The sequence below is a fragment of the Podarcis vaucheri genome (genome assembly GCF_965113315.1).
Source record: "Podarcis vaucheri genome assembly, chromosome: 7".
Taxonomy (NCBI): Eukaryota; Metazoa; Chordata; class Lepidosauria; order Squamata; family Lacertidae; genus Podarcis; species Podarcis vaucheri.
This window is the reverse complement of record NC_138765.1, coordinates 86,702,153-86,728,963: the sequence shown is the minus strand read 5'-3', so window position 1 is coordinate 86,728,963 and position 26,811 is coordinate 86,702,153. Positions and strand designations below refer to the sequence as shown.

The 26,811-nt window shown below is 45.3% G+C and overlaps 1 protein-coding gene across 2 annotated transcripts in view; it reads right to left on the bottom strand.

Annotated features, from left to right (window-relative positions):
• Positions 1-23,656, bottom strand: part of ARHGAP25 (Rho GTPase activating protein 25) — a 35,861-nt gene extending 12,205 nt beyond the window's left edge. The window contains exons 1-4 of one of the 2 annotated variants that reach the window (XM_082230056.1): positions 23,115-23,656; positions 11,420-11,622; positions 6,753-6,843; positions 438-557 (exon numbers count right to left, since the gene is read on the bottom strand). In XM_082230056.1, the coding sequence (XP_082086182.1) occupies positions 438-557; positions 6,753-6,843; positions 11,420-11,622; positions 23,115-23,175 (475 nt within the window). In that variant the 5' untranslated portion in view covers positions 23,176-23,656. Of the gene's footprint in view, positions 1-437; positions 558-6,752; positions 6,844-11,419; positions 11,623-11,686; positions 12,058-23,114 lie in introns of those variants that run through there. The other variant, XM_082230057.1, reaches the window with a different exon arrangement.
• Between the last annotated feature and the right edge of the window lie 3,155 nt (positions 23,657-26,811).

The window sequence follows — 26,811 nt, the reverse complement described above, 5'->3', positions numbered from 1 at the left end:
CTGAGCTTCCCCTGACCCCAGCCCCCAGAACAGGCTGCTATCCGCAAGCCTTGCGAGCCCGGCGGCAACTCCCGCTGGGCTCGCAAGGCTTGTGGACACCTGCGTGAAGCACGGGGCACCCTCCGGAGGGCGCCCTGTGCTTTGGGCTGCAGGTTGCTGCCAGCAAGCCTTGCGAGCCCAGCGGCAACTCCCACCGGGCTTGCAAGGCTTGCAGAGAGCTTCCTGAAGCCTGGAGAGTGAGAGGGGTTGGTGCGCACCGACCCCTCTCGCTCTCCAGGCTTCAGCGAAAGCCTGCATTCACCCCATTGGACGCACACACATTTCCCCTTCATTTTTGGAGGGGGAAAGTGCGTCCTATAGGGCGAAAAATACAGTGTATTAAATTGTGGTTGGGCTAACAGCATGTTGATACAAAAGAGCTTTGCGTCCCCCTTTACCTCCTAAGGGAGACCCCACCGTGCGGCGGAGAGATTTCACCCAGTCCTCCATGTCAGACTGGGAACTGGCCATCAGCACGTAGGAGTCTTGTCCCGCTCGATTCTGGTCTCCCGAGATGCCTGCATGGGGGTGGAAAAAAGCAAGTTACTCATCCTGGAAAGTGGAGAAACTGCTGCAGATCAATTTCTCTCCCTACTAATGTCTTTCCCCAACAGACTTTTGCCTGTAAAATATGGCAGCGACTGAGAGGAGCAGTGCTTCTCCAGGGCTGAATCCAAAAAAGGCACTTAAAATCAACATTTATTCAGAGCTAGCTTTTTTAAAAAATGAGGAAACAGCAGTTCTGGCCACTCCCTGCTTTGTTCCAAAAAACTCCTCCCCAGTGTGCGCTAAAGGTAAAGGTAAAGGTAAAGGGACCCCGGACCTTTTTTTAAAAAAATAATAATAATTTTTTATTGGTTTTACAAAAATTTTAAACAATACGAACATATAAAAAGACATACAAACACGTATATTTTCATAATTTTTTTTCATAAACCTCATTTCTCAGACTCCCCCGTACCTCCCCTTTCTGCATCCCAATGTCCAAAGTTTTCCAGCAACTTCCAATTAAATCTGTCAAACATATGTCTTCTTAATCTTTCCTTCAGTCTAATCTTATATCGCTGTAACCCTTTCTTTCTCAAAACCTCGACATTCTAACTTTCCTCAAGTCTATAATAGTCCTTAAGATAGATTTTAAATTTATTCCATTCTTCTTCTGCCGTCTCCTTCCCCTGGTCGCGGATTCTGCCGGTCATCTCAGCCAGTGTCATATAGTCGATCACTTTCATCTGCCATTCTTCCAGAGTGGGTAGGTCTTGTGTCTTCCAATACTTTGTGATGAGTATTCTTGCTGCTGTAGTAGCGTACAAAAAGAAGTTTCTATCTTTCTTTGACACCAATTGGCCGACAATGCCCAAGAGAAAGGCCTCTGGTTTCTTGGGAAAAGTACATTTAAGTACCTTTTTCATTTCATTATATATCATTTCCCAGAAAGCCTTAATCTTCGGGCACGTCCACCAAAGGTGATAGAAAGTACCTTCAGTTTCTTTGCACTTCCAACACTTATTGTCAGGCAGGTGATAAATTTTTGCTAGCTTGACTGGGATCATGTATCACCTGTAGATCATTTTCATAATATTTTCCTTTAAGGCATTACATGCCGTAAATTTTATACTGGTGTTCCACAACCATTCCCAGTCAGCAAACATAATGTTATGACCAATGTCCTGGGCCCACTTAATCATAGCCGATTTAACTGTTTCATCTTGTGTATTCCATTTCAGCAGCAAATTATACATTCTTGACAGATTCTTAGTATTGGATTCTAACAATTCAGTTTCCAATTTTGATTTCTCCACCTGGAAACCAATTTTCCTGTCTTGTTTATAAACCTCCATTATTTGATAATAATGGAGCCAATCTCTTACTTTAGGTTTCAATTTCTCATGACTCTGTAACTTCAATTTATCTCCATCTTGTTCCAAAATTTCCCAATACTTGGGCCATTCGGCCTCCATATTGAGCTTTTTCAATGCCTTGGCCTCCAAGGGTGACACCATCTAGGGTTTTTATTTTCCAACAGATCTTTGTATCTTATCCAAACATTAAACAACGCTTTTCTGACAATATGGTTTTTAAAGGCCCTATGCACTTTGATTTTGTCATACCATAGATATGCATGCCAACCAAATGTATTATTGAAACCTTCTAAATCTAAGATATCTGTGTTCTCGAGGAGCATCCACTCTTTCAGCCAGCAAAACGCTGCTGCTTCGTAATACAGTTTTAAGTCCGGCAGGGCAAATCCCCCTCTTTCTTTTGCATCTGTAAGTACTTTAAATTTTATTCTGGGCTTTTTGCCCTGCCAGACAAATTTCGCAATGTCTTTCTGCCACCTCTTGAAACAGTCCATCTTATCAAGAATCTGCAAAGTTTGAAACAAAAATAACATTCTAGGCAATACATTCATCTTAATAACTGCAATTCGGCCTAACATTGACAATTTCAAATTTGACCATATTTCTAGATCTTTTTTTAATTTCTGACCAACATTTTTCATAGTTATCTTTATACAAGTTCAAATTTTTAGATGTCAAGTAAACCCCTAGGTATTTCACCTTCTTAACCACTGTCAAACCTGTCTCTTCTTGAAATTTGTCCCTCTCCATATCTGTTAAATTTTTTCCTAAGACTTTAATTTTTTGTTTATTCAGTTTGAATCCAGCTACCTGGCCAAATTGTTGAATTATCTCCAGCACCCTTTTTGTACTAGTGTCTGGCTCTTGCAAAGTCAATACCAGGTCATCTGCAAATGCCCTTAACTTGTAATGTTTAGCTCCGACCTGCACACCTTTAACCTGCTGGTCATTTCTAATCATATTCAGCAACACCTCCAGAACAGAAATGAAAAGCAATGGGGAAATTGGGCACCCCTGTCGTGTTCCTTTTTCTATCTTAAGCTCCTCAGTTATCACATTGTTTACAATCAACTTAGCTTTTTGTTCAGAGTATATCGCACCCATACCATTCTCAAATCCTTGACCTACCCCCATCCCATGGAGATTCTTTTTCATAAAACTCCAAGAAATATTGTCAAAGGCTTTCTCCGCATCCACAAAAATCAGCACTGCTTTGGTGTTTATGTTCACCTCTAGCAGTTCCAAAATATCTATTATATTCCTTACATTGTCTGATAAGTGCCTTTTTGGGAGAAAGCCTACTTGGTCCTTATGAATCTTCTCCATCAGCACTCTTTTAAATCTTTTTGCCAAAATGTCTGCAAAGATTTTGTAATAATCCACATTAAGTAATGATATTGGGCGGTAGTTCTTAAGTTGAGTCTTTTCAGTCTCTGTCTTTGGTATGAGTGTAATATAAGCTTCTTTCCACGACTCTGGTGCCTTTTCCCCCTCTAGAATCTCATTGCAGACTTCCTTTAACGGTTGAACCAACCACTCCTTCAAGGCTTTGTAGTATCTGGAAGTCAGTCCGTCTGGTCCTGGAGATTTGCCCAGTTGCATATCCTGAATGGCACCCTCTATCTCTTGTTCTGTTATTTTCTGGTTTAAATCCACCTTGCTTTGATGAGAGATTTTTTGTAATCCATATTTATTGAGAAATTCATCTATGTCCTCTTCATTTTGTGGCCCTTGATAGCTCAAAAAGCTCAAAAAGCAGTTTCTAATCTCGTTAGGTTTTGATATATTCCTTCCATCCACTTCTAGGTTTATAACTGTATTTAGTTTCTGCCTTTTCTTCAATTGCCAGGCCAGAAGTTTACCACATTTATCTGCCGATTCAAATGTCTTTTGTTTCATTTGCTTTATCTTCCACTCAATCTCTTGGTTCATCAGTTCCATATATTGTGTTTGATATAACTTGATCTCTCTCAAAATCTCCTGGGACTTTGGTTTTGATCTTAATTTTTTCTCTCCTTCTTTTATCTTTTCCAAAATCTTTTCCTTCTTCTCGTTCTGTTTTCTCTTTTTTATTGAATTTTGTTGAATCAGAAATCCTCGCATCACAGCTTTGCTTGCGTCCCAGATCACTCTTTTTTCCACATCAGTCTTTAGATTTATTTCAAAATAATCCTTTAAGGTTTTTTGGGCCTTCATGTGGATCTCCTTATCTCGAAACAGGGTTTCATTCATCCTCCATCTAAATTGACCAGTTGTTGTAAGTTTCATTTCCATCTTCACGGCGTTGTGGTCGGAGCAAGTTTTTGGGCAGATTTCTACCTTTTTGATCTTTGGAGCCATCCCACTAGTAATCCAAATTTGATCAATTCTGGTCCAGGTCATCATTGCTTGGGAGAAAAAAGTTCCCTCTCTCTCAAGAGGGTTCCTCATTCTCCATATGTCTATTAAGTCCATATTTTCAGTCATTTCAAAGAAGGTCTTCAGAAGTCTCCCTTCCTTGGAGATTGTCAGTCTTTGTGCTTTGTCCATATTTGTAGAAACCACACCGTTCATATCTCCCATGATTATTACATTGTAATCCAGATAGTCCATCAGAGTTTCATGAAGCTTCTTAAAGAATTCCGCCTTGCCTTCATTCGGTGCATAGACTCCCACTATTAAAAAATTTTCTCCTTGTGCTTGTATTTCAACTGCCAGGTATCTTCCTTGTTCATCTTTAAACATCATTTTTGGGGTCCATTTCTCTTTTACATAAATCACAACTCCTCTTTCCTTGACTTTGTCTGATGAAATAAATTCTTGTCCTAATCTTTTATTTATAAGTAGTTTCCTGTGTACCCTGGTTACATGGGTTTCTTGTAGGCAAATCAAATCCAGTTGTTCTCTTTTCAAAATATGAAACACTTGGCGTCTCTTCAAAGGCATGTTCAGCCCATTACAATTCCAACTAAGGAATTGCAGGGCCATCTTGTTATTTTTCCGTTACTCCTCCAACCGCTCCAAGCTGTTGCTCTTCCTCTGATGGTGGTGGGTTAAGTCCAAACGGTAGGTTCAGGATATCTAGTGCTCTCCTTTGTTCTGCAATTGGATCCACCATTCCCTTCTGTAGGTCCTCTTGGTTTCTCTCCAGGAACTTCTCTTTATCTTGAATTGTCTTTATTTTCACCTTCTTTCCCTTATAGTTAAAGGACAGTCCTTGTGGGAACTCCCACCTAAAGAGGATGTTGTTCTTCTTCAGCAGGTAGACCAGATCCTTATAGAAGGTTCTTACCTCCAAGATATATTTAGGGATGTCTTTGAAGATTTGTATAGGTGAATTTCCAATTTCCAAGGCCTTTTGGTGGTGTAGTTTTAATATTTTGTCTCTTTCTTCCTTGGATCTGAGGGTAATTAAGCAATCCCTCGGAGTCTTTTTATTCAGTCTCCTGCCCAATCTGAATGCTGTTGTTATCTTAAATTCTTCCTCTTCCAAATCTTCCCAAAAGTCAGCAAACTTTTGTGTTAGGTACTCCGCAAGGCTGTCCCCTTCACTCTCGGGAATTAATCTTAATTTCAGATTTCTTTCCTTTCTCTGTAATTCCATCAAAGATAAAGTTGCATCATGTTCATAGACCTTTTTAGCAATCGGTTCCAGCTTCTCCTGTGTCTCTCCGGCGATGCTTCTAGCGTCCTCTGCAATTTTACGTGTTGCAGAGTTTTCTTCAATCAGCCTGTTTATAGATTCTGTATTACTTGTCACACTTTTTGTGTTCAAATCCAATCTCGCTGTCAGTTCTGTTAATTTCTGTGTATTTTCTGTACTCTGCTTTGTCAAAGTCTCCAAAGACTGATTTATCTTGAGTAACGCCTGTGTCACTGACTCCATGGAGGCAGCTGTCACCTTTTCTTGTCCTGCTGTTCCTGTGGGAGTCAAACCTGAAATTGAGCCTCTTTTCTTTTGTTGCTGTTGTTGCTGTTGTTGCTGTTTAGCTTTGGCTCTTGTTGTTATCTCTTCTACTGGGCCACTCATGTCCCAAGGACATTCCCACAAAAACAATTCCCTGATGGAAAATCCCACTGTCTTAAACCGTTGCAGCCGTTACTTTCCACCCTCTAGGGGGAGCAAAGCAAAATGTCCAAGTAATGAAACAAAGAAATTGAAAGCAAATATATCAGGAGGCTTGAAAATATATGCTGCGACACTTTTTCCAGTAGATACTCTTTCATCACCCTCCAGTATACTGTAACCGCAAAGTCTTAAAACTTTGTAACAAGCAAAACTTCAACCATGTAACTTTCCCAAGCGGTTAAAGACAATACAGTACCCTAATGTCTTATTTGGCAGTCCGTTTCCAGGTATTAAGACAGCAGAAGGCTTTTTCCTTTTAGATAGATCATGCAGATTCCTAATGTCCCTTCTTCCTCCCCTCTGCCCTGCTTGCTAGAGGGGAAATCTAAATCCAATGTCAGATTTAAGTAATCCAAAGGTACTTCATATGGATGCAGCTTTAAAGTCCCGTTGCTTCAGCTGTCATGCAGTTGGGGGAAGGCAGACTTCCTTAATTTTCACCTTCCCTGTCTTCAGCCGAATTTTAAATTTAAGACTTTTCAAATTGACGTTCAGTCTTACTCACAGGTTTTTCAGTCCCAGATTTACAGGAAGGAATCGGCGCTCTCCGTTCATGGCGACGCGGCCACATGACCCGGAAGCTGTACACCGGCTCCCTCGGCCAATAAAGCGAGATGAGTGCCGCAACCCCAGAGTCGGCCATGACCGGACCTAATGGTCAGGGGTCCCTTTACCTTACTGCATCAGACCAACATGGCTACCTACCTGAATCTGAAATTGTCATGCCATTGAGGGCTGCTCACCTTGGATGATTTCAAAGATAAATCTCCCCACTTCATCAGAGCCTGTGGCTGCCACCTCCCTGATGGAACTTCCATGAAGGCGTATCGATCCCTGAAACCAGAAACAGCAGCAAGTGTGAAACATAAAGCAATATTTTATGATTTGTAAATTAAGTGAGTATATAGAATTGGCAAAATTAACTTCAATTATAAGATATCAATCAAATCAAAAGTTAAGAATGGAGTGGAAGTATTGTGAAGATTATAAGTCAAAATATTGTTCTAAAAATGGCGTGTTAATAGGCTTAGAATAAAAAATGTGAGCAATAACAAAACAAATAAAGAAAGAAAAATCAGAATTTAACAAAAATAATTTATTATAAGATGCAAGGAAAAAATGGTAGAAAGAAATATACAGAAGTTGAATTGCTGTGGAGGGAAGTAGAGGGTGGGAGATGAGTTTTATAATTAAGTGTATTCAACTGTTGTAATTTAGATATTATATTTTATGTGAGGGAATCATTGGGAATTTTGGTTATTATGTATATATGTTAAGTTTCAATAAGATCTTTGAAAACAAACAAAAAAAGCAATATTTTATGATTGACAGTTGAATGGACTCCCTTGGAAGGTGCTGGACTCTTCTTTGCTGAAAGTTTCTAAGACAGAGCTTGGATGGCCAGGCCTGTCACTGATTCTTCAGCTGTGATTCCAGCACTGCAGAGGGTTGGACTAGATGGCCCTTAGGGTCCCTTCCAAATTTATGATTCGATGATTCTATTACTCCCCATTCCCTCATCCAGAAAGGAACAGAAAATCAGCCCCTGTTTTTTGCAAGGGGAAAATATTTTTGAGAAACTGGGTGGCCGGGGGCAGGCAGAGTGGAATTTCAACCCTGCCCCAATGAAGGGCACAGCCTTTTCTTCATGTCGAAGGAAGAGCTCAGATGACAACGTCATGAGTCAGTCACAAGGAAAAGGCAGATGATTTGAGCCGAACTGGTAGCAAGGGCTGCCTTGGGTGTTTTCATGGTTACTCAACTGTATTGCACTTAAATATTTTTTTTAAAGGTGCAAAGTATTTTTATAGTGAAGATTGCACATCATCGCCAGATAACTCGTGGGTGTGACAGATTAAGTGTGAGGGCTTGCAGGGTCTTTTCCTGCCACAGGAAGCACTGTGGCAGAAGTCAAAGGCAGGAGGAGGTTGAAGCAGACGTGTGGGTGGAGCGAGACCCAGGACGGACCTGTGCAAATGGGAAGTGAAATCAGAAGAGAGGAACTATATTGGTGGGGGCAGAGAAGCCGAGCAGCTTCAAGCAGATGAGACTGCTGTTAAGGGAGAAATCTGAGGGCTCCCTTGGACAAAAAACAAGGACACCAGCCAGGAATACCAGAGCAAAACAGCAGCCAGTAGGCTTGGTCTTTATGTGACAGGACTCCCAACTGCCACAAGGTGGAACAAGATGGAAGCCCCGAACAAAAGAGCCCCCAAACTTTTATTAGCTGCTAATCCCCATGTTACACCCCCCCAAACTACATCACTCATACATTACGGTTACATCATGAAAGGGGAGGTCTGGTGGCAGTAATCTGAGCATCCTGGACCCTGCCCCATGCTTCCCCTTGCCCTCCACCAAACACCCATCAAGTATAACAAAAGACATACAGTCATACCTCAGGTTAAATATGCTTCAAGTTGAGTGTGTTCAAGTTGCGCTCCTCAGCAACCCGGAAGTAATGGAGAGCGTTACTTCCGGGTTTCGCCCCTTGCGCATGCGCAGACGCTCAAAATGACGTCACGCGCATGCGCATAAGTGGCGAAAAGCGAAGCACGCGTGCACAGACGTGCCATCGCTACTTACGTTTACCTCTAGATGCGAACAGGGCTCCGGAATTGATCCTGTTCGTATCTAGAGGTACCACTGTATTTCTATTTCCCTGTTTTCCAGCCAAGTTAATCCCACCCTTTTGTCTTCATCTGGGTTTGTTATTTCTGGAATGGCTACCTGTCTGGCACTCAGGTATCAGGATGCCAGGAATTATCACTCAGGCAGAGGGGCTGCTGAGTAGCTGAGCTCACATGTCTATATGAATTTCGAAGTTTCCCCAGTGAGCCAGTGCATAGATACATTTATCAGTGAATTCTTACATTTGGTATTGTGCAGCAGAGGCCCTTTGAATAGATAGGAAGAAACTGTGATAAAGTTTTTTGTGGGGATGAATCACAAAAGTCACAAAAAGCGGTTGTGCTGATTTTGGTAGAGGGCTGCATGCGCATGATATCTGCTGGAGGGGCAACCCCCCCCCAACCTATACATAAATTCCTGCAACACTGCCAACTGTTTAACCAGCCCCTGCTCCTGCGCCTTTGATGGCAGTTCATCTCCACTACACCATGAAAGCTTCTTCCTGCAGGGCAAGGGGTTGGGCCAGATTACTCTTGGGAACCCTTCCAGCTCTACAATTCTGTGATTCTAGGTGACTACCTACTGATCTCTGTGGATTTTGACCTGCTGCTCGAAGCACAGGATCCGGGCCCATGTTCCTCTATTTTAGCAGGTCTTGATTTGTTTGGGGCACATTGTTTATTAAAAGTCAGTCGGCACCCCAGTGAAGAGTTTCTTGAGCAGGGGCTGACAAGATCACTGCCAATGAGTGAGGGTCTTTAGAGGTAATTTGGTTTGGGGTGGGAGGGAAGGCCTTTCCCCACCCCCAGCAGTGTGCAGAAAAGTAAGAAAAAAAGAACTGTCTTGGTGAGTCAGAGCAAAGTGCATCTTTCTAGGCCAGGGATTGGCAACCTGCAGCCCATGGGCCACAAGCGGCCCAAGGGGGTCGTTTAAACGGCCCACAAGTTGCCCACGAATCGAGCTGCCTGCTCAGCGAGTCCCCGTGTGCTGCGCTAAACTGGCGCAGCGCAGAGTGGGGACTTGCTTCCGTGGCATTGAAAGTCACGTCTGCACAGATGCAGACACTGGAAATCGCATCTGCTCAGACGCAGACATGACCTACCCACAGAGCAATCTCCACGCGAGGTAAACCTTGCCAACCCCTGTTCTAGGCCCCCATTTTATGGTTAGCCCACTGCCCCCGAGAAGCAGTGGCAGAGGCATAAAGGCGACAGTGACCGCTCTCTCTGTGCCCAGCATCAGAGATAGACTTCTCTTGAAGATGGAGGTTCTATTCAGGAGCCCTTTGAAAAGACTTGTCTTGGTGAATTTTACTCATGCTATTAAACATTTGCCCACCACTAAAGCTTGTGGGAGTGAGCTCCCCAGTGGTAGAATCCACTTAAGGGGGCAGCTTATCATTTTGCAAACATTCTACAAACGTTTTCTAGCAAACTTTCTGGTGACGGCGTCACAAAATCTGGTTTCATGAATCTTAATCTACATCATGAAAAAAGGAGAATATATAGTCCACCAGTGTAATACCAGCTGCTCTGTGAAATGGGGAAGGAAGCTGGGTATATATTTAGCTTATGACGCCGGCAACTTGTTCAGCGCTTAAAACATGAAAATGCCACCAAGGCTGTGTACACATTGCCAGCTAAAAATGCAGCTGTGTCATTGTTCATCTCAATTCAGATTGAAGCTGGTTTTGGGGGGAAATGTATCAAAATGCAGTTTTCCACAAGCAACAACAGGATAGATATGGGTTGTGGTTGACTACCCACGTCAGCAGTGGGACGACACTAGATGCAGAGGAAACCAACAAGGCTTTATATCGGATAACATTACCAAAGAAGTTTAAAGTTCAGAATCTGGTTTACACTTTATTAGAGCTGTAGGATAGTGAGATCTGGGTAAGCAAGGAGGAGCCTCCACAAGCCCTGCCCCAGCCCCTCCCCACAGCCAGGAGAAGGACCACCAGCTCCCCCCACCCTCTTGCCCACTTTCCCTGAATCTTAGTTTGTCATATTGTCCAGAGCACGAATCATGGTTTTTAGGAAACAGTGGTTGGTTTCAAAAGAAGGCTACATCAAACCATGGTTTGCCCATCTCCCCTGCCCTTCCCACATCTGCACTACAGGGGCAAAAAAAGAGCCCCCCGCCACCCTTTGGATTTTGCCCCTGCAAGGTTCCTCCCCATACAAGCTAGCAGAGAAAAGCAGCTCCACTAGCTTGCAAGTGGGGCAGGTGGGACAGAAGAGAACTTGCAGGAGTCAAGCCAGAATCACTTCTCCAGCTCGGATTTCAATCTGAGCCAGGGAAGAATTTGGGAGCTGCTCCATCTTGCCTCTCTCTTCTGAGGTGTGACAATATAATCAGCCCTTTCCCCCCCCCCCAAGCTCACCTCACAAGAACTTCACTGACTTTGCTTCCACAGCCTCTCCTGCCACCAGGGCCGGCCCACTCATGGGGCTCTGTGAGGCAGTTGCCTCAGGCGGCAGGCTTGGGACAGTAGGTAGGGGCAGCAGATCTGGGGGCCTCAAGGGCGCTCCCTTCGCCACCTCCTGTGCTTATCACCCACTGCCCCACCACCTGCTCCTCTCCAGCTTCCTTTTTCCTCCACCTTCAGAGCACCGGGGGTTCCCCTGGCCATTTTCAGTCACCTCAGGTGGCTGTTGGGCCTCAAATGGCAGAACATCCTGGGCCAGTTCTGCCTGAGATGGAGCTCTTTCCTCCTGGCCCATGGAGAGCCCAGACCACCAGGGCGATCCCTCTGGACCCTCTTCCTGAACAGTACCTGGGGCTTGAGGTCCTCTTCATCCTTGTAGTAATACAGGTGCTGCCCTTTCAGGACAAAGTACCTCTGCTGCCAGTTCTTGACGATGGAGCGCTGCTTCTTCAGCCAGCCGGCCTTCAGGGGCCTCTCCAGAAGGTTGGGAGGATGGGACCAGCTCCCCGAGCCCTTCGGGTGGTCGACGGCCATCATGCTCTGAGAGCGGACTGGGGGAGAAGCAAGAGGCAGTGAGCTGGAGCAGGGAGAACACACACACACACACACACACACCCCAGAGCAAAGCCAGGGGGCGTTTCTGGCCCAGAAGTGGCTCAGGCCCGTCAGGGAGGAAAATCCACCATTGCACCGACAGAGCAAAGAGCAGAGGAGTGAGTCCAAGAAGATATTGCTGGCAGATGGCGGGGCTCGCGGCAGCCCGTAGCTTTGAGAAAGGAAGCCACCGCAGCTATTTGTTCAAATGGACTTCCTTTTTCCTGCGTGGGCGTTCATCTTCACAAATGCAGGCAAGCAACCAAAAGAAGCTGCCAACCAGGACATCAGATTTTCTTATTAAATGCGGCTGTTCAGGAATGAGAGAGACCTGCCGGGGGCCTTCCTTGGCAGCCACCAAGAAAAATCAGGACAGGACATTTGTGTCCCGTGCCAGGAATGCCACACTGGGCAAAAGATTCTTGCATTGCAAGGGGTTGGACGAGATGACTCTCCAACTGCATGATTCTAAACCTAATCAGATGTTCAGAAAGTTGATGGGAGTTTTAACCTGTTTTTACTCTACAGTTATTTTAACTTTTGAATGTTTAAAATTGTTGTTGTTCATTCTTCTTATTGATAATTTGATTGTTATATCTTTGGGGGTGTTAGAGGAGGAGGAATGTTCCTTCTGGGGGAGTTTGCACACTTTTGCCCCCCAGCTCTCACCCGTGACTCCTAAAAGCTGTCAGCGTGGGGGACAGTGGCCACACCCCAGGAAACAGCTCTCACTGGCCCACTAAACCAGTGGGCCTCAAACCCGCAGTGAGTTTGGGATTTCCCCCTGCATGTGCAGACAGGCTCCAGCAGATTGAGCGGATGAGACCAAGAGTGGGTCGAATGGTCAGAAAGGTGGTTTAATAATTATCATGAAGAAGAAGAAGAGGAGGAGGAGGAGGAGGAGGAGTTTGGATTTGATATCCCGCTTTATCACTACCCTAAGGAGTCTCAAAGCGGCTAACATTCTGCTTTCCCTTCCTCCCCCACAACAAGTATCTGAAGAAGTCTGCATGCACACGAAAGCTCATACCAAGAACTAACTTAGTTGGTCTTTAAGGTGCTACTGGAAGGAATTTTTTTATTTTGACTATGGCAGACCAACACGGCTACCTATCTGTAACTCCCCCACAACAAACACTCTGTGAGGTGAGTGGGGCTGAGAGACTTCAGAGAAGTGTGACTGGCCCAAGGTCACCCAGCAGCTGAATGTGGAGGAGCACGGAAGCGAACCCGGTTCACCAGATTACGAGTCCACCGCTCTTAACCACTACACCACACTGACTCTTATTAGGCATAGAAAGGTGGTTTCTGCATGTGCTGTAGGAGGGAATTGAGGGGCAGATGAAGTTCATCCCTCTGGGAAGGAAGCCAGTTAGGCAAAGGAAAGCTCTGGTCCTAAACCTCCACTGCTTTGCAGGATATCTTCAGGAGAAGAAATGGCCAAGGAGTAAACCCTATACAAATCTGGAGTGGAGCCCCTAAGACAACTGGATAGTGCCTTGTACACCTCCTTCCAGCAACTCCTGTTGGTGCCAAACGTCTTGCACTGCTTTCCTTTGGGCCACATCAGTGAAGACAAGAGCAGCAGACCAGGATGGCTTGTGCCCCAGGGAGGTCACTTCAGTGCAGCTAACGCAGCAGTTTGGTTTCTTTTTTTTAATAAAATATTTATTAAGGGTTTTAAACAATTTAAGCAATACAACAAACTTCCCATTCTCAATCCAAAAAAAAAAAAGAAAAACACCATAAACCAAAAAAAGACAAAAGAAAACATACAAAACATACAAAAAAGCAAGTAAAAAAGACATAAAAAGACATAAGAAAGAAAATAATTTAATTTCTTAAATATTATTTCCATAACCCTCTTTCATGACTCCCTCACGTCTCCCTTTTCTGTGTTCCTGATTACCAAATCATGTTCAGCAATACATCACCTCCTCTCAAAATTTGTTATAAATTGTACATTTCAATTATTATGTCTCCAATTTTGTCCTTTGTTATCAAGTATTTAGATATTTTAGCTTGACATAATATTGTTCAAATTTCATCTTTGTTCATATAGTTCAGTTATTTTCATACTCCTTTCCGCTAGGTTACTAATGCCATATTTTCTTTATATCCTGCATCATTCTAACATTCATACAATTTACAATACTTTTGCAAATAACGCAGCAGTTTGGTTTCACCCCTGGAGGCACACTCCATTGTCTCTTGAGACAGACTAATAAATAATAATAATAATAATAATAATAATAATAATAATAATAATAATAATAATTTATTTATACCCCGCCCATCTGGCTGAGTTTCCCAGCCACTCTGGGCAGATCCCAACCGAGCGTTAAAAACAATACAGCATTAAATATTAAAAACTTCCCTAAAGAGGGCTGCCTTCAGATGTCTTTTAAAGATAAGATAGCTGCTTATTTCTTTCATATCTGAAGAGAGGGCGTTCCACAGGGCAGGCACCACTACCGAGAAGGCCCTCTGTCTGGTTCTCTGTAACCTCACTTCTAGCAATGAGGGAACCGCCAGAAGGCCCTCGGTGCTGGATCTCAGTGTCCGGGCTGAACGATGGGGGTGGAGATGCTCCTTCAGATATACTGGACTGAGGCCGTTTAGGGCTTTAAAGGTCAGCACCAACACTTTGAATTGTGCTCGGAAACATACTGGGAGCCTATGCAGATCTCTCAGGACCGGTGTTATGTGGTCCCGGCAGCCACTCCCAGTCACCAGTCTAGCTGCCGTCTTCTGGATTAATTGCAGTTTCCGGGTCACCTTCAAAGGTAGCCCCACGTAGAGCGCATTGCAGTAGTCCAAGCGGGAGATAACTAGAGCATGCACCACTCTGGCGAGACAGTCTGCGGGCAGATAGGATCTCAGCCTTCATACCAGGTGGAGCTGGTAGACAGCCGCCCTGGACACAGAATTAACCTGCGCCTCCATGGACAGCTGTGAGTCCAAAATGACTCCCAGGCTGCGCACCTGGTCCTTCAGGGGCACAGTTACCCTCTTCAGGACCAGGGAGTCCTTCACACTAGCCTGCCCCCTGTTCCCTCAAAACAGTACTTCTGTCTTGTCAGGATTCAACCTCAATCTGTTAGCCGCCATCCATCCTCCAACCGCCTCCAGGCACTCACACAGGACTTTCACCGCCTTCACTGGTTCTGATATTGACAACACACAACCTGCGCATAAGACTGAGGCGCTCACGGCATTCACACCCCAGGTATTTCTTCTCCATTAGTTGCAGCTTTGGATTCAGCACAGAACTAGCAGGTCTCTGTGTCTCTAGCGGCCAGCCTTCTTCCAGCGCAGCTCACCCACACTCTCCCTGGCTATTGTTCTTCTTCCTAGCAGCTATGGGTGCTTGTGGAGGGAAGAAACCCATCCAATTGTCTAGAGGGCCCCATCACTTGTTTGTAGCATCTAACAAAGCAGTTTAACTTCACCCCCGAGGTGCACTCCATTGTCTCTTGAGACAGACGGATGCCAACAACCTTTTAAAGCCATCTTGGCTGGTGGCCATGACAGCCTCCTATGGGAAATGGGGTGGGGTGGGGTGGAGACCTTTCTCTATCCACTTTCGCCATGCCATGCAGTTTTTTATATTTCTGTTGTGTTGCCTGGATCTCCACCCAGGCAGTGCCAGATTTACGTAGAAGCTAAACAAGCTATAGTCTAGGGCCCCATTTTCTTGGGGCCCCCTAAAAATTAAAGCGGAAAAAACCTGAATGTACATTTCCAAAATATAAGATAAAAAACAAATAAAATGGCTTTAGATACCTATTAGGTGCATAAATTACATAAATAATAATAATAATAATAATAATAATAATAATAATAATAATAAATTTTATTTCTACCCAGCTAACACCAGGTCTAAAAGCAATTGATTAAAATACAACTTAAAAACAAGATTAAAATACAACATTAAGATGCAGTCTCATTTCAGAAGAAACTCAAATAAAAAACTTTTTGATAGCATATATTCAACACAAAAAACAGTGACAATTTGTTGTTGACAAAGGACAGCTGGACATATAAAGGGCCCCATTACCTTCAGTAGCTTAGGGCCTCATCAGACTTAAATCTGGCCCTGCATTCAGGCCATTCATTCCTCAGCTTTGATGCCCCAAATCCCTTAGCAGGAGCTGCTGCTGAAGCCAAGGCAACAACAGCAACAGCCCTATCAGGCTAAGGCTCCTCCCCAAAGTGCCAAGGGCTAAATTAGGCCGTTCAAATATTTGTTTCAGCAGAAACACAGCAGCCGTGCAATAAGCTGCAAAGTGGAAATGAAACTGATTTGAGTGCGACTCTGCAGCTGCTGAGAGGTAAGCCAGAAACTAGGCAGACTCAACTGCCCAGGTCACGTGCGCTCTTGCTCAGGTTCAGTACTTCCAATACGGGACCTGACCTGCTCTGCAGGGCTGTTGTCACCAGGTAATGCATAAGACTCTCTCAAACTCCGTAAAGGTTAAGTATCATTATTAGCTAATGAGCTCCCTCTGCTGGAGGCTTGTGGATCAGGTTGTGGGTAAATAGAGAAGATGTGAATTCAACGCACTGCAAACGCATCTTACACTGGGGTTCTGTTCCAAGAAGGGTTCTGTGTATACATGGAAAGTGTGTACAGTGGTACTTCGGGTTACAGACGCTTCAGGTTACAGACTCCGCCATAGCTGTCAACCGTCCCTTATTTGGCGGGAAACTCCCTTATCCCAGCACCGTGTCCCGCTGCTGTCCCTTATTGATGATGTCCCTTAAATTTCCCGGGTTTCAAAGGAAGCAGCTCCTCCCCTCCCTCCCTGCTAGCCAGGGAGGAGGGAGGCTCCAACTGTGTTTCTTGGCTGCGCTGCTCACCCAATCAGGAGTCTAAGAAGGACTGGGGGGTGGAGCTTGCATGCCCTGTGCTGATCAAATAGGCCGCGTTGCCTGGGGACTCGCCTTTGCTCAGCGCTTCCCAGGGAAGAGGTGACGATGGTTTCCCTTGCTGCATCCCCTTTGCCGGGTTGCTGTGCTGTGGGAACCACCGCTTGAGGCTTCGTTTGGCTGCTGGCTGGGCTTTCTACCTTTGGCTCGGAGGCGCTCAGAAGTTGAACATACCTGTGCCTGGAAAATCCCTTATTTTGGCTGCTGATCCCTTATTTTTGAGGCTGCTGGTCCCTTATTTTCAAATCTGTAAGTTGACAGCTATGGACTCCGCTCTGGTTGCGCACCATGAGAACCGGATATTGAACTAGATGGGCCATTGGCCTGATGCTTCAGGCAATAATAATAATAATAATAATAATAATAATAATAATAATAATAATTTATTATTTAGACCCCGCCATCTGGCTGAGTTTCCCCAGCCACTCTGGGCGGCTCCCAATCAAGGGTTAAAAACAATACAGCATCAAATATTAAAAACTTCCCTAAACAGGGATTGCCTTCAGATGTCTTTTAAAGAGAAGATAGCTGCTTATTTCCTTCACATCTGAAGGGAGGGTGTTCCACAGGGCGGGCGCCACTACCGAGAAGGCCCTCTGCCTGGTTCCCTGTAACCTCACTGATGTTCTTGGGGATATTGTTGACTCTTTTCTTAAAAAAACATTTTTCCATGCTGGGAGCTGCCCAGAGTGCCTGGGGAAACCCAGCCAGATGGGCAGGGTATAAATGATAAAATTATGATGATGTTGATTTGAACTACAACTCCCGTCAGCCCCAGCCGGCTCAACTTTAGAATGCTGGATCTGAAAAGAGTCATAGTCCCAATGTTTTGGAGGGCATGCAGTTGGGGGAGGTTGGCTTGGAAGGACCACGGATCAGACTCTATATGGGGCAGCTTCCGATGTCCAGAAATGGCATCTGAGCATAGCTGTCAACTTACAGATTTGAAAATAAGGGACCAGCAGCCTTGAAAATAAGGGATCAGCAGCCAAAATAAGGGATTTTAGTCAACCAGTTCCCAAGCCAAAGGCAAAAAGCCCAGCCAGCCCAGCAGCCAAATGAAGCCTCAAGCGGTGGTTCCCACAGCGCAGCAACCCGGCAAAGGGGATGCAGCAAGTAAAACTCCTTATTGGGTGAGCATCGCAGCCGAGCAATGCAGCTCCTCTCCCTCCCTGGCCGGCAGGGAGGGAGGGAGAGGAGCTGCTTCCTTTGAAACCCGGGAAATTTAAGGGACATCATCAATAAGGGACAGCAGCGGGACACGGCGCTGGGATAAGGGACTTTCCCGCCAAATAAGGGACGGTTGACAACTATGCATCTGAGCTGCAAGTGAAGTTTCCAAACAGTCCAAATGCTTGTTGAGTTATTGATCAACCACACACACAACTGTGATAATGGAGGCAGGAGAGGGAAAGTGAGACACAGATACCCTTTGCCTGCTTTGACTCATTTGCACTCTGTGTTTCTTTTGTAAGCTCATTTTTTTGTCTTATCAAGTAAGGTGGAATTAATGTATTGTCTCCTTCCCCTGATCCTCGGCATTCAAAGTTCATTGCCTTTGTCATGATCAGCCTTTTGGCTGAAAAGGCTGCAGGAAGAACAAACGGCGACAGGATGAGCCACCCAGCTTTTGCGAAGCGGGAGCTTCGTTGATCTGTCTCACAAAGCCCCAATCAAGGCGAGACACCAGAGATCCATAATCGGGTCTTTTCCTTTAAAGAAAAGAAGCCTTCCGGAGAAGAACCATTTTCTGATCTAAACCTCCCAGAGGTTTGAAGCTGTTTCCTCTGCTGGGGAAAACACTATTTCCCAGAAGCACAAACGTCTGCAAGGGGGTGGGGTGGAAAATATTGCAGCGAAAAGGGCTGTTGTTGTTGTTTTTAAGAACGGCCCATTGAATCCAGCATCTTGTTTTCACAGTGGCCTGTTGCAAAACCACAAGCAAGATTCAAGCGCAAGGGCAACTCTTCCCTCCTGTGAGGTTCAGAGCAACTGGTATTCAGAAGCCTCTAACTGTGGAGGCAGAACAGAGCCATCAATAGACCTCCCCTCCGGGAATTCATCTTTTAAAGCCATTTAGGTTGGTCCTATGGGAGCAAGTTCTATAGTTGAGCTATGGAAGGGCTTTCTTTTATCTCTCTTGAATCATCCAGCATTCCAAGTAATTTCTATGGAGGCTCAGATTTCAGCTATAACAAAGGCGGCATTTTTCCATCTCCACCAAGCTAAGCAGTTGGCTCCTTACCTCTCTCGCCCTGACCTAGCCACTGTGATCCACACAATGGTCACCCTCGGACTGGATTGTTTTAACTCGCTCTACGTGGGACTGCCCATGAGACTGACCCAGAAACTCCAGCGGGTGCAGAATGCCGCAGCGAGACTCCTTACGGGGTCCTTGCCACAGGATCACTTTCACCCAGTGCTATACCAGCTGCACTGGCTCCCGGTGGAGTACAGGGTCAGATTTAAGGTGCTGGTTTTAACCTTTAAAGCTCTATACAGCCTAGGACCCTCGTACCTATGGGACCGCCTCTCCTGGTATGTCCCACGGAGGACCTTATGCTCTTCAAACAAAAACATCTTGGAGGTCCCGGGCCACAGGGAGGTTAGACTGGCCTCAACCAGAGCCAGGGCTTTTTCAGCTGTGGCCCCAATCTGGTGGAACGCTCTGTCACAAGAGACTAGGGTCCTGTGGGACTTGACATCTTTCCGCAGGGCCTGCAAGACGGAGCTGTTCCATGAGGCCTTTGGCCAAGGCGCAGTCTGACCCCATCTCTCCTTCTGTAATCCTCACAGAACTCTAGCCCAATGGTTGCCATTAATTTGATTCTGAATTGATTTTAGAATATATTTCAATTAATAGATTGTGGTTTTATGTAAACTTTGCTATTTTTACTGTTGTTAGCCACTCTGAGCCCGGCTTTGGCTGGGAAGGGCGGGATATAAATAAATTATTATTATTATTATTATTATTATTATTATTATTATTATTATTATTATTATTTTATAAGTCAGAGCTTTCAAAATATAGAATAAAAACAAAGTATCCGAAATTTATAGGATATAACAAAAACTAATCTGTATAAAACTGTGCCACTCAAATGTCAGTAACTGTGCCTCTCGGAAGTCTGCACTCTAGCACAGGGGTAGGCAATGTGTGGCCCTTGGGCCGGTGTGGCCCACGAAGACCATTTTACCGTCCCACAAACTGCCCCCAAACCGGGCCACCCACTCGGCGAGTACACCCCCCCCCCCGGTGCTACACTAAATCAGCACAGTGCGGTGCAGGTACTCACCAAGCGGCGCCAAAAATCACATCTGCGCATGTGCAGATACCAGAAATTGTGTCCGCGCATGTCCAGACGCTGAAAATTGCTTCTGCCCTGGCGCAATTTTCGGTGTCTGGGCATGCGCAGAAGTGATTTCTAGCATCGTGCGGTGCCAGTCTGGCTCACAGACAATCTCCATGGGAGTGATCTGGCCCCTGGCTGGTAAACCTGGCCCACCCCTGCTCTAGCAGCTGCTTAGCTGGTCTAAGGATAGCACCCTGGTTCTGCTCAAAGTCCATCTCTCCGAACAAGTTGCTCAAGTCTATTACATAGATTACCGAAATTAAAATATACATCATTACTCCAGGCTTCCCTTTGCTATATGTAAATACATCGCAGTTAAGAAATTTATATTATAAATAGTATTATAGGTCCCCACATGCCCCCCACTCCCCTTCACCCATGTGTGATCTCAATATTATATTTCTTCTATCTTATTGTGTTGTTATAATTTAATAATTATTCAGTTATTTCTATTGTTATTTTCTTGCTTACCCCTGCACGTTTGACACATTATCTATTAATATTTCAATTCAATTCTGAAACAATATTTTTTCATGTATTCCTTCACTCCATCCCACTTTTTGTTTATTCTCCGATTTGAGCGACCTCTAATAATTGCTGTCAATTTTGCCATTTCTACAAATTCGCAGAGTTTGTTTTGCCATTCTAATACTGTGGTTCTTTGTGCAGCAGGAAATCTCAACTTGTGGGCTGCCTTCTGGAGCTTTGATGCCCCCCAGCCTACCGCTTATTCCAAAAGAACTGATGGCGAAAACAATGGAGGAACGAATGCAAATAGGCTTGCAACAGATACAAGCCAGAAAACTTAGAGATATAAGCGCAAGTTCATACAGAGCTGCAAAATGTGCACCTTATATTGAAATATATTGAGAGGAAACTGCAGGTAACCTGCCCGTGCCTTGATGGCATTTTCTGCACACTGAAAAAAACGGCTCAGAGACGAAATGTCGGCTGCAGGCCATTTCCGGATGCTTCCTGTCGCAGGCTCTCAAAACACAAGCAGGAAGAAGCAGTGCTTCGTGTTTTCAAGGCGCTCAGCAAAAAAATCTTAGTGCTGGAAACATCCGTTATTTTGTGAAACCTTTTCTCGGTTTATTTCGTGATGACCTTCTCCACGTCAAGAGAAGCAGAGAGAACGTGCTAAATGGCACAATGGTTGGTGCCGTTACTCAGAATAAAGTGCCCCTGGATTTAGCACAGCTGACGTGGGTTTATTGATTGCAGCGTTAGGAGGAGCCAGACTTACTCGTTTTGCACACCCTGCTGCTATAGCATCACCCCTCGTACATCTCCTGTGCTTTGGAGGGCTCACGTCAAGTAACAAAGGGTTTGGTCACATTTAGAAACTTATACAGAATGGCAGAAAAAGGTTTGGCAGCACTAATGCAGAAGAATGTTTTGCTCCACAGGGTGCCCATCCCCAAAAAGAGACAGTTTGTGCAAAGCAGGTAGGAAAGGTAAGACTCACTCTCAGGGTGCCAACTTGAATAAAATATTGGGGGCAGGCAAGCCCCACCCCGGAAGTGAGAGCTGGACCATCAAGAAGGCTGGTCGCCAAAGAATTGATGCTTTTGAATTCTGGTGCAGGAGGAGACTCTTGAGAGTCCCATGGACTGCAAGGAGATCAAACCTCTCCATTCTGAAGGAAATCAGCCCTGAGTGCTCCCTGGAAGGAAAGATCCTGAAGCTGAGGCTCCAATACTTTGGCCACCTCATGAGAAGAGAAGATCCCTGGACAAGACCCTGATGTTGGGAAAGATGGAGGGCACAAGGAGAAGGGGACAAGAGAAGACGAGATGGTTGGATAGTGTTCTCAAAGCTACCAGCATGAGTTTGACTAAACTGCGGGAGGCAGTGAAAGACAGAAGTGCCTGTCGTGCTCTGGTCCAGGGGGTCACGAAGAGTCGGACACGACTAAACGACTAAACAACAACAACAAAGCCCCACCCCACATAATCAATCACATGACATGGTGCGTACACACCATTTTAATGGCAATGCCCATCAACTTGTGTGGGCAGCCCCCTCAAATATTTTATTGGGGGGACCAAAGCTCCCTTGGCCCCGAGGAGTTGGCACCTTCTTCCACCTTGGAAAGAGCACAGAACACAGGTAGAGCAGCCCCAAATATGGCCCGCCGCCGCCATGGCTACAGGCCGTTGCAGCAGGTCCTGCGTTTCAACTCACAGAAGCAGCAGATCTGAGTGTGTCAGGTGCTGAGGACAGATGGGAAATGGGGCGGCTGCTTTCACACCCCGATTATGAGGACCTAGAGCCCCACCTGAGTGTGAGAGAGAGAGACCAGGGAGCAGCAAGAGAGAAAAATATGTCCTTTAGGACCTTTCTGCTGCAAGATCTTCTCCCTTCCCTCAGGGGCTTATTCAAGTGATACCAACAGACATGCAAATATTTTTCTCTTGCAGAATTGCTGTGGTTAATCCTTCTGCCCGGGGTCCCTATATTCACAGAGGCCCTGGGGACAAACATTTGCTCCCTCTGTTCAGAAGCTGTGAGGTGGCCAGAAAGACAGGTGAAACTGAGGAATAATGACATGATGTAGTTGAGCAGGTAGTGGCAAAGTTTGGCAGGAAGAGCTCAAAGAGGAGGACAGAACTTCAGAGTACAGAAACTTCATCCCCTCGAGTGATCACCGCCTGCTCATTTGCAGAATCAAAAGGGTGAAAAATCCAACTTCCTCCTTTTTATATATATAAAAAAGAAAAGCTGAAATGCTGACACTGCATCAGATCATAAGATGCGTAGAAAAGACAAGCAACATGTCTGAGATAAGGAGGCAAGCTAATCTGGACATCTTTTTGTAGACGTGGCCCCTGGGCCCAAAACGGCCTGGGGAAAATGCTGTGCAGAGGTTTGTAAACAGCAGAGGAAGTCTGCCTTTGGCTAAAGGGGGGGAGCTTCACTTCCAAGTTCTCACGAAACCCAAGCAGTCCTTGATACACACAAGAGATTAAGGAAACAAGAGCAGCAAAAGCGTTGGACAAGGGCCAGAGAAATCTGGGTTCAAATCCCCATTCAGCCAGGAAGCTCATTGGGTGACCTTGGGCCAGACATTCTGTCTCAGCCTGGCCTCCCTCATCGGGTCGTTGAGAGGACAAAATGAGGGAGGACCATTTAGAAATGAAGTCAAGAAAAAACAGCCCTACCTATTTTAGACATGTCCATCTTCAGGCTGAGATCCCAATTCTGTGGCAGCTTGAGAGACATCCCAATTCCAGCAGCGGGAAGGTTTGCCCAACTGTGTCTGAACTGCGGGTCTGAATCTCCTCCACAGATTGTGTGTGCGTGCTATATATATATTTAATTTCCTTCTGGGCTTACTTGAAAGAAGAAAAAAAGTCTCGGTTGACGTTGGTTTGCCAACAACTTCCTGTGATCTTCTGTGAGAAACCCAAAGGACTTCTCTTTTTTTATTTTCCAGTTCAGTCTCTTCAATTTCCAGGTGCAATGTAAATATCAGTTTATTTCCAGTTTATTCCCCCCCCCCCGATTCCCTCCAAGGACTTTGGAGAGCACCTGAGCTCCACCTGCATTTAGCTCCCTGATAATGTGCAAACGTGGAGTAAGACCGGCACATGCACACACCCTGAAACAGTTTGCAGGCTTGGTTCATGGAGGTGCATGGGTGCTGCTGTGCTAGTGCATTTGAGGAAGTGGGGGCTGCAGCTTGTACATCATTCATGCGCTGGGGGGTGGGCAGTGCTGGATTTAGGTATAAGCTAAACAAGCTATAGCTTAGGGCCCTTCTCTCTTGGGGGCCCCCAAAAAATTTAAAGGGAAAAAAACCTGGATGTACATTTCCAGTATAAGATAAAAAACAAATAAAATAAAACCTACATACAGCAACAGTGTTTTGTGTTGTGTAGGCTCCTATATGGGGTCCTATATGGGCTCCTATATGGGACGCGGGTGGCGCTGTGGGCTAAAGCCTCAACGCCTAGGGCTTGCCGATCGAAAGGTCGGCGGTTCGAATCCCCGCGGCGGGGTGCGCTCCCGCTGCTCGGTCCCAGCGCCTGCCCACCTAGCAGTTCGAAAGCACCCCCGGGGGGCAAGTAGATAAATAGGTACCGCTTACCAGCGGGAAGGTAAACGGCGTTCCGTGTGCGGCTCTGGCTCGCCAGAGCAGCGATGTCACGCTGGCCACGTGACCCGGAAGTGTCCCCGGACAGCGCTGGCCCCCGGCCAATAGATGTGAGATGGGCGCACAAACCCCACAGTCTGTCAAGACTGGCCCATTCGGGCAGGGGTACCTTTACCTTTACCTTTACCTAGGCTCCTATAAGGGGACACGGGTGGCGCTGTGGCCTAAACCACAGAGCCTAGGGCTTGCCAATGGGAAGGTTGGTGGTTCAAATCACTGCGATGGGGTGAGCTCCCGTTGCTCGGTCCCTGCTCCTGCCAACCCTAGCAGTTTGAAAGCACGTCAAAGTGCAAGTAGATAAATAGGTACCACTCCGGCGGGAAGGTAAACGGCATTTCCATGCACTGCTCTGGTTCACCAGAAGCAGCTTAGTCATGCTGGCCCCATGACCTGGAAAAACTGTCTGCGGAAGTGGACAAACGCTGACTCCTTCGACCTGTAAAGTGAGATGAGCGCTGTAACCCCCGAGAGTTGTTTGTAACTGGACTTAACTGTCAGAGGTCCTTTACCTTTAGGCTCCTATGATGTAAGTAATGGGCCCCGCCTGCTAGCCTGCTCCCTAAAATATCACTGGTTTGCTCATTTCTATATATAGGTTGCCTACATTCTGCATGCAAAAATGGCTTTAGATACCTATTAGGTCCATAAATTACTATATAGCATATATTCAACACAAAAAACAGTGGCGATTTGTTGTTGACAAAGGACAGCTGGACATATAAAGGGCCCCATTACCTTCAATAACTTAGGACCTCATCAAACCTAAATCCGGCCCTGGGGGTGGGGGGAGATGACAACCAGAAAGTATTATGGGTTTTGCATGTGCAACTCAGCTCATGACTGTGGGAAACATCTGGCAACATGCCGCGAGTGTGGAGTCACCTTTAGACCAGACTGTGAACAATGCTACAAATTTGTATTATCAAAAATGTACAAATTGCTTTTGGAAGGGTATACAAAGGATGAAGAAATTAAGGCAGTGACGATACACTGGGCTAGAGATTTTGGTTATAATATACAACTTCCATCTTAGGAAAAGTTATGGAAAGAGGACATAAAGTTTACTGCGTGCTTTTAGTTGAAGGAAAATGATATGAAAATGATGTGTCGTTGGTATCCAACAGCAACTGAAAGTGCGAAAATGTATAAAACTCGTTCAAATTTGTGTTGGAAATGTAAAGAGAAGAAGGGTCCTCTTTACCATATGTGGTGGACATGTACACTGGTAAAGGCTGTCTGGGAAATGATATTTAATGAACTAAAGAAAATGTTTAAAAATACATTTGTTAAAGAACCAGAAGTCCTTCTACTAGGTATAATAGGTGAAGAGCTACCAGGAGAAGATAAAATACTTTTTATGTATGGAACGATGACAGCGAGAATGCTTCTAGCCCAGATGGAGAGGTACCAACAAAAGAATGGCAGACTAAACTGATGGAGTATGCAGGGATGGCGAAACTGACAGGGAAGGTCAGAAACCAGGAAAATCAAGTATTCCTAAAAGACTGGAGTAAATTTTCCACATATTTAAAAGACTACTGTAAACAGTTAAACCTTTGGCAGGGATGTAATGACACTTGTAATATGGAATCAACTATGGTAACTTTGGATATACAGTGGTGCCTCGCAAGACGAAAAGAATCCGTTCTGTGATTCTCTTCGTCTAGTGGTTTTTTCGTCTTGCGAAGCAAGCCCATTGACGGATTAGCGGATTAGCGCTATTAGCGGCTTTTAGCGGCTTATCTGCTGATCGGATCAGCTGATAAGCGGCTTAGAAAAAAGGGGGGAAGGGAAAAAACCAGCAGGAACTTGCAAGACATTGTCGTCTTGCGAAGCAAGCCCATAGGAAATTCGTTTTGCGAAGCACCTCCAAAACGGAAGCACCTCCAAAACGGAAAACTCTTTCGTCTAGCGAGTTTTCCGTCTTGCGAGGCATTCGTCTTGCGGGGCACCACTGTATAACAGATGGATAAGGGTAAAAGATACAGGTTACTTTATTTTAAACACAGAACCCATAGAGGGAGGGAAGGAGCTCCGAAGGTTTGAATGAATCTTTTTTATTTTAATGTTTGAAATGGCTAAAGTTAAAATGTGTAAAATTATGTAAAACAAAACAAAAAAATATATATATACCATATTTTTCCGTGTATAAGACTAGGTTTTCCCCCTAAAAAATAATGTCAAAAAATTGTTGTTGTTTAGTCGCTTAGTCATGTACGACTCTTCGCAACCCCCTGGACAGGCACTCCTGTCTTCCACTGCCTCCCACACTTTGGTCAAACTCATGCTGGTAGCTTCGAGAACACTGTCCAACCATCTCGTCCTCTGTCGTCCCCTTCTCCTTGTGCTCTCCATCTTTCCCAACATTAGGGTCTTTTCCAGGGAGTCTTCTCTTCTCATGAGGTGGCCAGCTTCATTGGAGCCTCAGCTTCAGGATCTGTCCTTCCAGGGAGCACTCAGGGCTGATTTCCTTCAGAATTGATAGGTTTGATCTTCTTGCAGTCCATGGGACTCTCAGTGTTCTATGAGGTCAGCCTCCCCAGACATTTTGGACTCCCCAACAACGCCTCCGACCAGCACAACCACCTGCTGTTGTACAGTACAATCACATCTTAACAGGCATTTAATATAGTGACAGGCAATCATATAGTATATATGAAATGATTTTAGAATGAATTGATTTTAGAATGTATTTCAATTAA